The sequence below is a fragment of the Halichoeres trimaculatus genome, unplaced genomic scaffold, assembly GCF_033239565.1.
Source record: "Halichoeres trimaculatus isolate MK-OKI-2021-1 unplaced genomic scaffold, fHalTri1.1 fHalTri1_scaffold_4, whole genome shotgun sequence".
Lineage (NCBI taxonomy): Eukaryota > Metazoa > Chordata > Actinopteri > Labriformes > Labridae > Halichoeres > Halichoeres trimaculatus.
In genome coordinates, this window is record NW_027437182.1 from 20,459,358 (window position 1) to 20,477,169 (window position 17,812).

General features: G+C 37.3%; 2 protein-coding genes across 2 annotated transcripts; one reads left to right on the plus strand and one right to left on the minus strand.

The window, feature by feature from the left end:
* Nucleotides 1–1,016: 1,016 nt before the first annotated feature.
* sgcb (sarcoglycan, beta (dystrophin-associated glycoprotein)) lies at nucleotides 1,017–6,973 on the minus strand. Its single transcript, XM_074669097.1, has 6 exons — nucleotides 6,911–6,973; nucleotides 5,754–5,963; nucleotides 5,478–5,663; nucleotides 5,200–5,391; nucleotides 3,737–3,868; nucleotides 1,017–3,471 (listed from the first exon to the last, which is right to left on the minus strand). Exons 1-6 carry the CDS (start codon nucleotides 6,923–6,925, stop codon nucleotides 3,271–3,273), a joined length of 936 nt encoding a protein of 311 aa, XP_074525198.1. The 5' UTR covers nucleotides 6,926–6,973; the 3' UTR covers nucleotides 1,017–3,270.
* Nucleotides 6,974–8,399: 1,426 nt separating this feature from the next.
* On the plus strand, nucleotides 8,400–15,757 carry spata18 (spermatogenesis associated 18). Its single transcript, XM_074668617.1, has 12 exons — nucleotides 8,400–8,667; nucleotides 10,125–10,230; nucleotides 10,711–10,826; nucleotides 10,959–11,077; nucleotides 11,389–11,484; nucleotides 11,575–11,709; nucleotides 11,809–12,040; nucleotides 13,228–13,386; nucleotides 13,467–13,642; nucleotides 13,790–13,913; nucleotides 14,283–14,351; nucleotides 14,674–15,757. Exons 1-12 carry the CDS (start codon nucleotides 8,581–8,583, stop codon nucleotides 14,728–14,730), a joined length of 1,476 nt encoding a protein of 491 aa, XP_074524718.1. The 5' UTR covers nucleotides 8,400–8,580; the 3' UTR covers nucleotides 14,731–15,757.
* Nucleotides 15,758–17,812: the final 2,055 nt, after the last annotated feature.

The window sequence follows — 17,812 nt, forward strand, 5'->3', positions numbered from 1 at the left end:
CATGTACGAAACATAATTTAAATAAGTACTTTACTTAAATGTTGAATCTTTATTAGACATAGAGCTTTTATTAAAGCCTTACAACTACAAAAATGTACCTATGACTAAGATTTCTCCTGTTAATATCCACTGCATAATGGTGAGTCAGAAGGCTATAAATAATAACCATGATGTCTTTAGTGTGACCAACAAAATTAAACTTTTTTGCAAACTGTGTGATACAGTTGCATGGAGAGTGAACATCTTAAGTGAGACAGCAATGGGACAGTAGAAATTCTAGCATTCCAATTTCAGACAGTATAAGTAATGACAAAGCAATGACTCACATAATTAGAATCGACATTACTTGTTATTCAGAATGACTAATTATGCTTATTGCATTTTACAGGAAGAGATTCAGTTGTAGATGTGTTCATTACTTTCTTATTTTTGATGCTATAGGTTAGACAAATTTTCTCTAAATATTTCAGCAAAGCCTAGTCCAAAGTTACAGGTAACTAGTTGTTTGGTTAAACCCTTGTAAATCAAATTTTTCATATTTTGATGTGTAAGTGCACCGTCACTTTAAGATTTGTCCATTACTATCAGTATATGAAGTAAAACGTCAAACTCACCTGTACATCTTGTGACTCGTGAATATCTTCTCTCACCCGGTGCTCCTTCAGCTCTTTAACTTTGTCCGTCTCTGTCTTTTCTGATCAAAGTCTGAGGAGTATTTTGCTAAACATGCACCTTTCCAAAGATGCCATCCTACGATTCATTCAATCATTTACACGTCTGGTTAATGTCTTACAGTCATTGTATTCCTCTTTATGTATGATAGATAACTACAGTCCTAACACTTCGTGGGGAGGAGGACCATGCCCTCGCCTGCACATTCTATTAGATCATAAAAGTGCACCATGAGGAACTGTAGTCTTTTATGATTTCAAATCACCATGTAAACACTTGAGACAGTCACTGAAACAATTGATAAGGAGTTTCACATAGCAACATGTTTCTTTATTAAAACAAACAATGACATGTTGACCACATATTTTAAATTAGGCTGAGTGTCTTTTTATCTCCTGATTTACATTTAAATGATCAAAAACATGGTTCAGTATCTCACCACAGGCCTGAGGATTAAAGAAAAGTACAAATGGGATGACTTTTCAATTTGAACTTAAAGGAAATGAGTCAAAATCAGAAATTAGGTTGAAACAATGAGAAGCAAGCTGAACCTCCAGCACTAGAGCCAAGCATTAGACACAATAAGTCTAAGAAGGATCATTTGTGATTTAGAGAGTTAAGTAAAAACAAAAACTTGACTGAAAAATCTTGTTTCTCACATAAATATTGTTTTATTTATCCTCAAAACTTTCACCAAATTCACAAAATGCAATCATTATTTTCCATCTTTATTTCTGAAACCTGTATCTATATATTCCTCTGAAATAATGAGAACATTTACATCATGAAACTACTCAGCATCAGTTTTATAAACAAACAAGACAAACCAAAGCAAAATAAAAGTCAAATAGATAATATATTGCACAAACCAAGCTAGTGTTTTTTAAAGTTCCTGACATCCAAAACTGCAAACATTAACAGAAATTGGCATTTATCTGTAGTGCACGCACTCTTTATAGTTTTCAAGAAAGTACTATATGCTGTAAAAAAGGTTTAGAATCAAAATAAGAATATTCATATATATTCTATTCTTCATCATCCCTTGAAAATCCAATGGCACGTGCATGAAATACTGTGCAGAACCTGACCTCCCCTACTTTTATAATAGCTTAAAATGTACCTTTAGTGTTTCAGCTTTCAAAGAACATAAATCATTATAATATTTAGTGTTGTAAGCTCAGTGAATGCAATAAAGAAACACAGCTGCCGGATTGATGACCAGAAAATCAAACCTAGTAAATTAAATACCTCTGCAACCCTTGTTAATAATACTGGACGGTAAGGCAAAGATTAAAAACTGAAGCTCTAGATGCTATGAATGAGTATCTCAATGCATAATAATAGTGGCGCATTACTGGTTTGGGATGATAGAGGCTGTGAAATTTAACACTTCTATCAACTGTAACCACTCTTCCTGTGGATTTGACGGGTTGATAAAATGATGATTTGAATGTGCTTTCAGTAGGACAGTGGATGAAAAGGAAAACCGACATGAGAGAGTTGGGAATGACATGCCGCAAAGGACCAAAATCTGCACTTGCAGCTGTCTGCTTCAAGAGTCAAAGCCTCCATAAAGGGGCACACAAGTTTAGTGGGATGAATGCTCTTTAAAATACTACCTAATAAAGTGATCCGATTTTTCAAAGTGAATGTATAAAAATTAAAGTGTTGCATGTCTGTGGGCTTTCAGACCAAATGTGAAGAAAATATTTACAGCACATTGCTTTCACAAATTTTTACATCATATGTGTGTTTAGATCAGAAGCAACACAGAATATAGATATAACCACACAAAAATGTGACAGTTTCTCCTGTCATCAAGCTCCCAGAGGAGATTTATGTAAAGAAACTAAACTTGAGTGTTCAATTTCAGCTCATGAGTGCTTGTTGGTGTCTATTTTCATGATGAGTCTCAGTTTCATTGTATAGAACGAGTTACAATGACGTGCTAGTCAAGCTTATGACAGCAGGATTCACCTGATTTACTAGCTCCTCTATTGATTTAACAGTAATAAACAGAATGATAGACAAATATTGTGATGAGGCAGCTTTGTAAAATGTAAATACTCAAGCTTTGTCAGGTAAATGTTTTTGTCTCAACTTAGATCCTTTCCAGAAATCCTAAACTGTATCAAGTAGAAGCAGACATGTGTTGTGGGTTGAAAATTACTAACCCTCAACACAAATACATTTCTTACAGTTGACCTGATTTGTTATTTTGTGGTGCCATGAGTTAAATATTTAAAATAGGTTATCTTCAAAGATTTGCAGGGAAGAAATGAGGCACTCTGAATATCAAGTGACAGAATTATTTGGGTGTAAATCATCTTTGATTGGCCAAAATATTCTGCATGTTTAAATTAAACAATTGGCAACAATTAAATAAAAATACTGTAGCACTTCAAAGTGTGTTACTATCTTTGGCCAAGCGGTAAATTCTGTAACACAGTTTGGCAAACAATATGAGACAGAAAAATGTGTTAGATGAGCTGCAGAGGTATTATCATGTGCAAGTCATGATGAATGTTTTGTAAAAGCAAATGTGTAATCTGACTTCAGTGGTGATGGACTGTTGTGAGATGTAACAGCAGGAGTCTCCTAACGAGCTTTTCTACAGGGGTTGTCTGAAGTCTGGCAGCCCATGTTGGCATATTTGACCTGCACACGGAACAGAGTCCCATCTGCACACATGCAGAGCTTGTACCTCTCCAAGCCTTCATCAAAATACACATCTCCTGCAGAGTTAGGGATGCGTGTGGCATTGAACATGACTGACCCATTAAGGACGATGCTGTTCTCCTGCAGGGAGGAAACACATAATGCATTCATATAGCGCTCATGCATTTAACTGTTTATGTAACTGACTAATCAATTGGAGTAATTAAAAAGCCAAATTCTACTTTTTTAGCATTTAGTAGGGACTACTTTCTATCAGTTATCCCTAAATAACAGAAGACGAAGTATCTTTGGGTAACACGTAACAGAGCACTGAGCCTTCACTCCTTAATCTCATTGTCACAGATCAGGATGTTTCATTATAACATGTTTCTGTAGCCATACTTACAGCCCTGAGCTCAATGCCTCCACCCATTTTGAACTCCACAGTCCGGCCCATAATGTTAACGCCCTCGTTTCCACGAATGATGGCCTTCCCGTCCCCTTTAATGTTCAAATCAGATGCTGCACTGCTGGTGATCTGAGACAAAGGAGGGATTTATTAGCACTACAGTAAGCATATTCAGAGGCTTGGAAAAGTAATCAAACCCATTCATAGGTATGAAAGTGTTTTTTGCACAGATTTCCCTGTAATTATGACATGAAAGCAAGTTTTGAAAATAATTTTCCCATTTATAAAGACACAAAGCAACATGTCCCCTTGTTTAGCACCATTGTAACACTCACCCAGTGTTGAGTCTTTCAAGTCTATGTGTATTTAGTAGATTAGTACACCTGCTCTCTTCCTTATTCTCTTGGGATTATCATTCCTATCATGGACCATAGGTGAAGTGTGCACTTCTTGTTTTGACATTTACATTTTTCAAGCAATACTTTTTTTGGTAACACATGGGAAGTGGGAGACTTATTCCAAAACAGAGCACGGCTGTAAGGCAGATGTAAGACAAGGGTACATTTTCTACAGTTATATAATATCTGTACAGCTGCCAATTTGAGGAGTGTCCAGATAGACAACAGCTTTAACAGACCAGAGATGGATTTATCTTTTAAATTTAGAGAGTTTACATCAGTGTTTTGTTTTCATTTAAGGAGAAACATGTGGAAACAAAACATAAAAAAGCAATTCAAGTCCATTTTTTCTTTGACTATTTAAGTAAACATTATATCAGGCTTCTGAGCTGAAAAGCTGTAAACTACTTTGTATCAACTTTATATGTGAGTGTGATATAACATTAGGTTCATGACTAAAAGTGATCATGTCTCCATTATTTGTTAAATGGATCTGTTTCAGTTTCTCCAAAAACTTCCCCATGGCCGATTACAATAATTTGGTATGCTAATATTTGATCAAATTCTAAACTGAATTTAATGAAATTTCATTAATGTAATTTATTTTACGTGAACATTAAAACGAAGATTGTATCATTTACAGCTCAAAATATCTTTTTCTCACACTGGTGTTCCTGAAAACGGACATTTCAGTCTCTGTCTGAAAGATTTTGTTTTAGCTTCTATCTCTTTAAGACTCCCTGCTTCACAAACCCTTTTCCTCCGATTGGCCAGCCCTCTGGAGGCCTGTTGAGGGCAGAGCTATGGGTAGATCTTGGTGTTTCAGGACTGCCCCTTATACCACATGCGAGCAAGTCTAGTGAAGGTTTTGTGCTATTAAGTGCCCTTTAAATGTCTTATGGAGACCTTTCTACTGCACATATCTCAGACTTGTGTATTCACAGCAGCCTGACTATTAACCTATCAACTTTTTTGCACTGAGGATACTTTTTCCACAGATTGTGGAACACTTTGACTCACTCTTCCATCACAGCTATCAGCTGTTATTAGCAACATACACACCCTCTCTGTGGACGCCTTCTTGACACTGAGAACTTTGACTCCTTTGGGCAGGTGGAACTCGTGGTTTTCAAAGTCTGTGCTGAAGAAAGTGCTCTGTGTGCGAGGGTCTGTGAAGGATATGCCAACATCGCTGACTACAGAGGTCTTGTCCTTCTCGACACTCAGTTTGGTGGTGCCCTGCTGGAACACGACCTGAAAAAAAACCAAACATCCCATAAATGATACTGTTTTATGTAAACAATGTGTCGGACCATGAGTTCATGGTAAACTTTTCTCACTGGATTGTTGTTGCCCACGATGACGAGGTCCTGGTCCTTCCGGCCTCCCACTGTGCTCTTATGTAGAGGGTGAACGATGCCCATGTCTGCCTTCTGTTTGAAGCGCAGCAGGCCGTTTTCAAAGAACTCCATACTGTCACAACCGTTTGGACCGATACGAATCACTGTCCATATCACTAGTGTGATCTAAAGGACAGCAGCAACATGGAGATTAGGCAAAAAAAACTTTACAGTCGCTTAAATTACAAGTCTATAAAGAGGATACATTTTACTCACAATGAGATTGATTAAAGCAAGTAGGAAGAGGAGGACAACAATGCAGACAGCCATGTTCCCCTTGCGCCCTCTCAGCCCTGTCTTATGAAGACGTTCTTCTTCTATGGGAACATAGCCTGCTTTGAAGTTACTGTTATGCTCCTTGTTGATGGTGCGTCTTTCTATCGCTTTCTCTCGCATGGACTTCTTCATCGGCCCGTTGGAGCTTTCCTTGAAGACAAAAACAAACTCTGACGCATGAGGCACAAAATTTAAACCTGGATTTGTCTTGTTTACAGATTATGAAGAGTCAGAATGAGTCAGTTGACTCAAGGGGTCATTACTTTAGTTTTCAAAGCCTATTTGGTATGTGGACAGACTCAACCCTTTGAAATCAAGTCATTCATGATTCCTATTGAGGGTGGGAATTGTAGGACAACTCATGACAAGATATGATGCCTATGACACAACAATATAATGATACATTGGATGCAATAAAAGTACCAGAGTACTGTCAGTAGTGCCACATGAGTCCTGTAGTAGTGACATGGTGAATCAAACTGGAAGAGAAATCTGTTAATGTTGCCAAATAATTTCATCTTTATTCTCCGGAGATTTTTCCCATCTTTATCAGCAACCACAGTTTAAATTTTTAGGATCACTTGGTGCTGTATATATTTTCTTTCTTAATTAAACGGACATTTTCTTATTCTTCGTATGGCACCGTCCACAAATTAACAGTGAGTATTATTTCCAGTGTCTCTGCTACTCTGCAAAGGTATGCATCGCTGTTAAACACCCTGCGACTGTCTGTCTGTGACCATAACTAAAAATAAACTGGGCCCATTTTAGCAGCAAAACAGAATTACACAGTAACACTCTTTTCTGGTTCTTTGTTGCCTATAAAACTCTTTATTTCTTGGCTAAGATCCGTTGCTGCCACAGAGCAAACGAGCAACAATGAAGGTATTTATATTTCCATGCAACGCTCCTATGATATAGCAGAGAAGGCCAGTGTTTATCACACCGATGCTATCGAAGGCTTGACAAATAGCTCCGAGTATTAAGCCTTGCCATTATAGATCATTACAGCACAAATGGTTGCTTTAATGCATAGTATGAAAACGAAAAAATGGAGTCACAATCAAATAAATACAGCAAATATGAACATAACGGACCTGTTCGGACGCCATGTTGACCCTCCCTCTCCTGCTAGCAGAGTGACAGGATCGTACCACTTCAACGAGGGGTTGAAAAAATAGGTTCTGCTTGGCACATTGAGGTAGATAAAAAATTATATTCTAAAATGATAAATTGATATCTGTAACACGGCAATTCATATCAATTTTGGTTTACTATATTTTTCTGTGACGTTCTCAGTTAAAAATAAAAAAGTAACATGAGTGTGGACAATCCCATGACAATAAACTAGTGGTACATTCCAAGTTTAACTAGCTAATGACAGGGGGATACCAAAATAGAAAAACATACCCATTCATAGTTTCCATAGGTAAACTGCCAAGAGGGGCACAGCCCATATTAACAAAAACTGTTTTCACCTTGATATTTCATCATTTATGTTGGAATAAAAAAATCAGTCTGTCTGTTTGGTGGAATCAAACAACTCCTGCTTCATTGAAAAACTGGAACAAATTTCTACCGCTGTTTCATGTCACTGTAGGGTATCTTGGGCTGCGTGTCTCTTTGTATGAAGATGTTTAAGTTGAGATAAGCTGTTTTAATACTTAAAATCAACATACATCAATTGTGTCAGAGATGGCAACATGGTCAGTTGGCTGACAAAATAATTGTTTTGTTTTCCAGACTGCAAGAAAATTAACCTGTTATCACATAGAACAATGCAATATGAAAGTAAAACTGCACTTTGTACTTATAAGGCAATAATAAGCTTCATTAGGAAAACAAGCTGTGTTATAAGAAGTGAAAAGAAAGTGATTTTTTTTTCCTCAAAAAAAAAAAAAAAAAAGGGAAAATAACAACATTGAAAACATTGAAACTAAAAAGTATGAAGTCATGTCGACTTAGGGCTTCCATAGCTTTGGATAAACTATGTGTTATGAAATAAAACACAGATATATTATGTTAAGTTTATGTGGTACTGAATGGCTTTCAAAAGTTAGAAAAACATTATGTTTATGTTTTTTTAAAAACATAATAACTAATTGTTGCAGCTACATTTAAATAATAATAATAATAATACTTATAATGATGATGATGATAATAATAATAATAATAATAATAATAATAACAATAACAACAATAATAATTATAATAATTTATAACGTTTTTTCATTGCCAGCATCTTAGGATAATTTTCAGACTGTTTTAAAAAAGCTTAAGACATGCAGAAATAATGATAAAACCCATGAGAGTACATTTTTAAAAAACGATACTTGTTTTAATTTAACTGTCTGAGAACTTAAAATTATTTTGTCACTACCTTTTGTAGGCACTACAATTGGTCACAAGCCAACTAAAGCCTATTTGGCTGAAACATCAACCCCTATGTGGGTTACTGAGCCTCAGGTTTGACTCTCTTGGTGTCGTTTGACGGTATGACATTACATTACTATCGTATTTTCATGACCAGAGAGCAGAAGCTGCAGAGCATTGACTGTAGCAGCTTGTGTGTGTTGTAAAGTTACTGCTCTAACACATTGTCAGGTTGGTTGTCGTGCTCGCCTCCTCGCCTGGTTGCCACAACTGCTGCTCTGCATCTGCGTCGTCGTACGTGGAGAGGAATTTTTACAACACTCCCTGTATTCTCCTTCTGCTCCTCCTGGTGGCATTTTCAACTCTCCGGTTATTAAAGTAATCAGGGAACGACATGGCGGACACGTTAAGGAGGCTGACCAACACATCCTCCTTCAGCGTTTTACAGGATAAGCTGGAGAGCTGGCACAAAGACTACCATGTAAGTACATCAATAAGTAATGAGCGACCTAAATCTGACCAAACCACTTCATCAGTGTCCCAAAACAGTTTGCAGACACCTGCTCCAGGCATGCTATCCTGTTATTAACAGGTAAAAGAGGCGTCAATTGCAGCTGAGCGCGTCGATTCCGCAAACTAGTGCTAACATGTCTGAAATCAATGTTTTGTTTAAAGCAATTTTTATTTTGTCTTTCTTTTCCCGAATTCATTGGGGGAAAAAAGTCACATTTTCAATTGAGATGTTTTACATATGAGATAACTGGCTCTGTTTTGTAATTAACTTGAATACATTTTAAAACATTACACTGAAGGAATGCACTTATTTCGCTTAAATTGATTTCCTCTCCAGAGTTTGGTTGCTATGGACGCCAGTCGCCATGGCACCGGTTAGACTTCTCCAAAGATCGTTTATTTCAGTGTTGTGATCGTTCACGTCCTCTTACTTCCTGTGTGAAGCTGTACTGGGATTGTAGCCTGTGTGTCCTTATTCTCTGCGTTGTGTGATGAACCAGTCACGAATATTTACTTTTGGCTCTAACCCTCCGTTATGGTGTTAATAAAAGAATAATTTAAGGTTTTCAAATCCCAGAAAATACTGCTTCACAGAAAGAAAAGATGAAAGTATAATGTCAGACTGACTCCACACTAAACAGAACAAAAACAAACAACTAATAATGACTCAAAAGTGTTTAATAGTGAACTCAGGCAATCGCTCAATGGTAAATATTCAATGGACAAATAACATACCAAGAAAATCCAGACATAAATATATTTAGCAGACCAACCACAATACATATATCCCTTTTGCCATTCTTTAGACCACTGAAAGCAGTTTCAATTTTTTTTTTTTACTTTTATTCACTAAAGGCAGATGCTACTGTGCAAAGAACAAGTCATTATTTATTCGTCCCATATACACATTTCTATTGTGATATTATATTGCTATCGTGATTGTTACCTTTAGATTGTATTTTTTTTTCACTGTAAAGTGACCTTGAGTGTCCAGAATGACGCTTTTACATAAAGTAATTATTATTATTATTAAAATTATCATTATTATTATTATTATTATTATTATTATTATTATTATTATTGCACATCAATGGCATCCAAAAGTTCTGTGTCTGACTCTACTACTCAGTCACAGCTGCCCCAGGGCTTTTACAGGGTGTAACCCTCAAGTCTACATCTACAATGTCATCAGTACATCACTACTAAGTACCACACTAAGAAATACTGGACAAAATAAAGGACTTTTGTAATAATACTCCTTATCACATAAAATTCTATATCAGAAACAAAATATGAAGGGGAGGTTTGTACGGTATCATTTCTCATATCTGTTGCACGAACAGCCTGGTTCTGTTGAAGGTGACAGCCATAGTTGTAAGCTGTTTCTTCTTAATGGACAATTTTGTGTCATTTGTACCACACTAGGTGATTTCCTGTGACCAGAATCTAAATCGATGTTGTGAGCTGATTGAACTCACTGCCAAGATTCAGGGCCAGCTGTTTGCCATTCTCAACCTCGCAGCTGCTGAAGGTAAAGTGACTCTTTCACATTGGGGTCCATGAGTTATAGACTTTCACAATGTTGTTGGTATCGTGAAGAAATCAATCTTTAAACTCTATGGATCTGAGTGGAAAAATGTGCAAGATGTATCATAATGCTGTCTTAACTGTTCAAACTACAAAATACCAGTGTGAGATATTTGGCTGTAGAAGTCTTTGAATAACTAAAATCTGTGTTTAAAGCCAGGAGAGACAAAGTTACAACAGTTAAGGGATTCTAACACTATTGTCTGTTATCTGTGAAATGCAGGTTGGTGTTTTTAACATATTTAACCATTTAAGCATACAATGAAAATCAAAGTAAGGGAAAGTCATTGCTTGTAGTATAATAGAATCTGATAGGTCCTCCTGTGTTATTTCAAAGTTATAGGGAACTTGTGAAAGTACGGCTGTTAGAGCAAATCTGAGCCATCTTTGACACTCACTTTGTTTTTTACACTTGAAAAACCAGGTGGACATTATGCTGGAGTGGACACTCTGAAAACACGACTGTTGCCATGGCTTGGGACCTGTTTCTCGATGGCAAGGCCTTCAGTCACTGATGACACCAGTCTGCAGCTGATCCAGGTGGCATCAGCCTGACATCATCTAGCATTTTTCTTTTATTAAAATACTATAACATATTTCTAAGAAAATAATCAACTAAATTAAATCTTTTCCCTTCATAACTAACATTCATTTCTTGTTTTTCCTCATCAGGATTCAGTGGAAAAGGACAGGAGGATCAGGGAGCTCTCAGCTTCTCATGACAGTGACAGACAGATGTTGGAGACTCAGCTGTGCTCCACACGCCTGCAGCTGGACTCAGTCAGATCAGAGTGAGTTTATTTGTAGAAACTTAAACAACATTGTTTCTAAAAACATCTATTTTGAATCAAGTGTCTGATGAATTAAGATGTATCTCCAAAATGGGCAGTTTTTAAGATTCAGTGTTGAAGAGTTTTTGAGATATTCTCATTTAGATCTTATGTCCTGCATGATCATGGCTCATACAAGTGTAGTTGAGATAAAAATTTCTGGACAAAAAATATTCAACAAATTTGTTACCCAGCACCACCTTTCACCTTGCAGTCTGAAATAAACTCACAGACCTAAAAGTAAACATATATCGTACATGTTTTTATAACAGGTTGGTGGAAGCACAGAATGAGCTGGACAACACAAAGACCAAATCAGCGACCACCCTGTTGGCAACTGAGGATGAAATATTACAGCTGAAGGCAGAGTGGGTGTTACAGTTGGATTCTGCTGAAGTGTATCTGTTTTAAATGCAGCTTGTGTCCCTCTGCTGATGAATGGAGTGTCTTTGTTTCAGTCTGCGATCGGCTCATGAGCAGCTGGATATTTATAAGAGGAAGGTAGAGACTCTGGATGACTACGAGCGCCAGATTCGCCTGCTGAGGGATGAAGTCTCCTATCTGAGCACAGAGAAGGCCATGCTGCAGGAGAGGTAGAGCGTACATGCAAACACTGTGTACACACACATATAGGTGTCAGCAGGGTTTTTGTTAATGATGTGGCTGAGAAATGGTTCTTTTCTGTTCCTCAGGTTGGTGAGGAGTCGCTCTCCAAGCCCTCTGCCTCGGCTCAGTCGTTCCTCCAGCCCGGTGAGGAGCGAGTCGCCGACCAGGGCTCAGCTCACTAACTCGTCCCGACATGCTCGACTTGTGTCTCGCTTCAGTGACCTGTACGCTGTGGAGCGACTCGAGGCTCAGAGTCTGCTGAGACGATACATTGCAGACTTAGAGATGGTCCAGAAAATCATCTTCATCGCTGTTGTGGTATGTATATGTTTTTCTTTTTTCATGGCTAAAACTTCCCATGGTATTTCAAAGCTAGAACAAAAAAAAAATGCTCTGTCATCTCTCTTCAGCTTTGGCCGATAACCTAACTCCCTATCGGTGAAGCAGTGATTTTTAGCCTGATACTAAATATTTAGCTATGTTTTTAAACATTTAGTTTTCATTAAAATAGGTTAGGGTTAGGGGTTAGGGGTTAGGGTAAGGGTTGGGTTAGGGTTAGGTAAGGGTTAGGGTAAGGGATAAGGTTAGGGCAAGGGTTAGGGTAAGGTTAGGGTAAGGGTTAGGGCTTGGGTTAGTGGTTACTGGTTAGGGCTAGGGTTAGTTGTCAGGGTTAGGGCCAGGGTTAGTGGTTAGGGTAAAGGTTAGTGGTTAGGGTTAGGGCAAGGGTTAGTGGTTAGTGGTTAGGGCTAGGGTTAGTTGCTACGGTTAGTGGTTAGGATTAGTGGTTAGGGTTAGTAGTTAGGGTTAGGGCAAGGGTTAGGTTAGGGTTAGGGTTGATAATTAGCTAAGACTAAGTATTTATCAGTAGCAAAAGATTTATAAATCTAGGGTTAGGGTGAGGTTAGGGTAGGGGTTAGGGCTAGGGTTAGTGGTTAGTGGTTAAGGCTAGGGTTAGTTTTTAGGGTTAGTGGTTAGGGTTTGTGGTTAGGGTTAGGGTTTGTGGTTAGGGTTAGGGTTGATAATTAGCTAAGACTAAGTATCAGTAGCAAAAGATTTATACATCTAGGGTTAGGGTTAGGGTTAGGTCTTCACCTAATATTTAGAATCAGGACATTCATTTTTAACATTTGTAAATAACATTTAACATTTAGATAAAATATTCAACATTTATATGTAATATTGAAAAATATTTTTCACAGATATTTTTCTAAATCTGCAGAAAAAGTGATGTTTCAGAGGTAAATGTGGAGAAATGTTATTTGCTGTGTTTGCAACTTTACAATCAGTGCCCCATTAGCACAAATACATGGTTTTTAGCAAGGAATACAACCCTCACAAGTGTCTGCTCAATAAATGAGTGATTTTATCTTTTTTAATATTGCATGTCCGTGTCTGGATACTGTCCACTGGATCTAGTTTCTTCATAAGCTTTAAATCTTATGTTTTTTACGATAAGTCTGGAATGTAGATGATGAAATTGTCTTTTTGATCTTGTCTTATATCAGGAATCCTTTCAAACAGCTAAACTGGCTTACCGTAAGTTTAAACTACGTGTAAGGAAGACGTTGTCCCCATCTCACTTTGGTCCGGAGAGTCTGGAGGACGCAGCTGTGGACTACATCGTCAGAAACCTGGATCTGTATGATGTCCAGTCCAGCGTCAATGTAAGACTGAATCATCAGAGTGGTTTCATGTTAAGAGAGGCGACGTCTCTGATCTGACTGTATTTGTTATCTCTGTGCAGGATGTGATCAATGCCATGAACGTGAACCCCCGGATCTCATTCCCACCTGAGGTTGACTTCGCCCTCATCAGCACTCTGATCAGGGAGATGTGCAGGGTCGCCTTTGCCATGCAGACATTAGACCCGCCAATTGATTTGGGGTTCGCAAGTGATGGGGAACTTTACAACGACAGCAAGTCAGTCCTTCTCACACAACTTCATCTGAAGTTTACAAATTTGTTTGCTGCACACCCTGTTAAGTTTTCGAGTTTATTTAACTCAATCAGCTCTCTTTCTCTGCCTTTCTGTGTGTCTGTTTCTGTCTGTCTGTTTCTGTCTGTCAGGTATCGTCGCAGCTATGACTCAGAGTTCTCCGCTCCTCTGGTGATGTACCATGTGTGGCCGGCTCTGATGGAGGGAGACGTTGTGCTGGTGAAGGGCGAGGCTGTGACCAGGAGAGGAGCTCTGGTACTGACTTTTTGATTTTTAAGTAATCTTCCACAGCAGCTACTGTGTCCCCAAGCTAAAGTTGTCCTGGAGCCAGTTAGAAACTCAAAAAATCAGGAGACAGAAAAACAACATTTGGTGAATATTCCTGACTTCATGCAGTTAGTTATCAGGGAACTTGCAGGAAAGGGGTAAAGTCAGGGTGACGGCTTCAGTTGTTTCTGTTTACACATGGAGCTCACTCTGGAATTCTACTTTTTTAATGTTTTTGTGCATATGTGAATACAGTCAAAGGTATCAGGATAAGTAACAGATGTTGGAGAAGGTATCTGCGTGAAAAATGAAGAGATTTATGTGCTTACAGCTGCTTTGTTGTTTTTTTATCTAAAGTGGAGCAGAAGCCGAAGCAGGAGTGTCAGCCCTGTGAGATCTCGCTCTCTCAGCCCAAGTCGAAGTCTTGTAAGTCCTTATGATATCTGACTGAGGAATCAAACTCACTAAAAGATTGTCTCCCTTTTATTACTCAACTATCATGACGATTTAGTGTAACTTCAAAGTCAGATGTCTTACTCTGTTTGCATGCACACCCATGGCACTAAGGGTATGTACTTAATCCAGGCTGAGTTTGTGTTTTTTTCTTCAAGTTGTAATTAATTTTATTGCAGCATTTTTGGGGTCAATTTAACAGCCAGAGAAGTCCAACCTTCAAAATCCAAGCTTTGTTCATGTTCCCTTTCTGTCTTGTTTGGGTAAAATAATGAATATTGTTCTCTCCATTTAGGCATTTAACAGCAAAAGAAGTCTGTCTCCACAGCGTCTAAGAGCCAGCCTTCTCTGAACTCAGTCATCAGGAAAAGAAACTCACACTGTACCTCAGGCTGGTGAAATAAATTTCAAGGTATCTACAGTTGTTTTAGTTACACTTTTACTTCAACCAAATAAACCAACCAAATCCTCAGATATCCTTCCACGCTGAGGATGCTCAGAGTTTACACTGTATGAGGGCATTTTACTCTGACAGTATCTTTGGTCAGACAGTTATAGGTCATATTTCCAGCCAAAGTATGGGAAAGTGTTTGCCCTAAGATCAACTTTGGAAGAAATTCAAAAGTTACCTCAGCCAGTTTTTGTCTGTGTATCCTTAGTAATTTAAAGAGACTCTGTGATGAAGCACATTGGTCTGATTGCTTTAGGAATATATAAAGATTTCTAACTTTTTTCAGTTGTGTTTTGAACATGTTGTAAACAGCCTGGACTTTGTGGTGGGTTTTCCTTGAATTCAACATATCTGTTTGAACCGTTTACTTTGTTAAAAGATGGATAATTTTTCTTCTCCGCCTTCTGTTGTACAAAAGTGAAGCCAAAGCCTCCAACAAGAATCTGCTTCAAAGACATCAGCTAGTGTATCAATCATGGTGTTATACCTTTTAAAACATCAAATAACTAAATATAACCAAGCTTGATGAACTCTGTGAAAATAATCATCAAGATAAGAGCTAAATTTTTTTTTAAAGAAAACATGTTTCAGAAACATTTATAGTCTGCATTTTATAGTTGGACCCATATCCATCTGTTAGCAAAAAAAGGTTGAGCTTTACATAAACCAGTCAGCAGGGGGTGCTCTAAACAATTTGGCTTCACCTTTGGGATACTGTCATGTCATCCATCTTTTATACAGTTTATGTTCTAAAACATGACCAAACAACAACAACAACAACAACAACAACAACAACAACAACAACAACAACAACAACAACAACAACAACAACAACAACAACAAAACAAAGAAACAAAAAATATTTTCACTTTTTTATGTAGATTTTCAAAACACTGGATGAAATTAAACCTTCCAGTTGGAAAAAAAATACCAGAGCGTTATTTAGTGAGGTGGAAATGTGTCAGTAACTACATCAGGTTAGCTTTGCGGCTGACTGAATATAACTTAGTTAACCATATTTACTTATAGACTTTTAACGCTAACATAAAAGACATTAAAGGACAATGTTTATAGTTAAACTAGAGCCTGCACAGTAGCACTTTCTTAGTTTGACAGTTGTAGGAAATGTACTCAACCTTTAGTCTCTTTGTATTCTACCACAAGTTAATGTAGCAGAGCTCTTACAGACATATGGTGCTAATGATCAGTGCTAACTCCTCCGATACTTGAGTGATAAATTTTGAGATGATTTGAAGTTTACATCATTGCTGTGGGTTCTTTTTCCTGTTTTGGTGCTAATTTACAGTCTGAATTTTTATCTGTAGTGAAACACTAAAATGTTTTAAAGTGATATTACGTGCAGTAAATTACAGCACTGTGTTTTTCTCAGCTTAACTCCGTCCACTAAGTCTTCAAGATGAGTCCTGATATTTCTGTAATCATTTCGGCTGACAACTTTTCATCTCACCATTTTGAAATGGCTTGTTACAGATTATCATCATTTAACATGATAGAAGTAGTAGCCAACCTCTTTATGTATTTAATACTTTTATTGGATTTTTCTAACTTTTTCACCATTACCACTTAAATAATCAAATACTGCTGTTTTAATCTCTCATGTAATGGCTTAAATTTACTAAAAACAACAACAAAAAATTATTTTGTGAAATCTCATGCTTATGATTCTTGTTGTGTGATAGACACATTTGTGACTGTGCCTTATGTGATATCTTTTTTAAAAAAATAAATATTTTAGTTTCACATCCTCAGGTTGTTTTCTGTTTTTTTTCTTTGTTTCTCTCTCTTTTCTGCTTCGTTGTCATTCCTGACGACCTATTTTTGCGGTAGTCTCATCAGCAGGGTTGTGTTATCCATTCAAACCTACAAGAGGAGCTGCTTATAGACAGTATTTATTTTGTCTTATTTTCTTATTTCAGATTTGTATCTTTGAAAAATCTAACACCAGCTGGAAAAGTAGCACCTGTCTTATAAAGAATTCAAATGTTTTTTTGTTTATTTTTCCAGCCTCAACTCACAAACTAAGCGATTCTTCTCATTTATGCTTACTGACAGCATAGAGCCACTAATACCTTCTTTCAACAGTAGGTGGAGGTGTTGCTCCATCAATTTAAAGATTGCAGAGTGTGCAGGTTTCAGTATCTGAGCTGAGAGTTTCTGTTTTTGCCTTGTGATGCTAAAACTATATGCACGTTTTCTAGCATCAGAAGTGTGTCAGTATGACATATCTGAACTAAGGAGGACGCTTTGATGACAATCAATGAATCTGACTTCATTTGTAGTGTCTTTATAAGAGTGTGTAAAACAATAATCTTAGTAGATTAATGTGACAAAGGATGCCTTATAAAAGCAGAAGACAAATAAAAAAGTATCCAGCAATCTGGAAGATAAAAATATTTCATAAATGAAGGACTCGATACACACAGAGGGAAGGCTCCGGCAAATTTATAAGGAAACAAAAGAGGTTGATAATACATGTTTAGATTAAAGATGCAAAATGATATCAAATAGAAGAAATAAATACAAATATTAAGGACTACAAGGTAATGTAGGAAATACTTTATGTGAAACAATGAAATAGGCTTAATTTAGAAAAAGTAGGTCAGTAAACACCATTAAAAAAAGATAAAATGAAACTAGATAGAAAACAGACTGAAGAGATTTCTCTGTAGCAGCTTTCAGAATTAAGTTGACCAAAAAATCTTTAGAATCCACAATTTTTTTATCTAAAATCTGTGCAAAAAAGTGTAAGTAGTCAAATAAAGGACTTGTGTTTGACCCTGTAAGCCCCTGTATATCACACATGAGTGGGGTCAGCAGCACATTTACATTGGATGAACTTCCTCAGGCAATCCCTGCAGAAACATCCCGGTTTGTGATGCTTTATGAATTTGTTTCAGCATTCTCAGCTCTTTAATTAAGTCCCATTTTCTGCAGGCCTGACCTGGTCGTGCACCCATCTGCA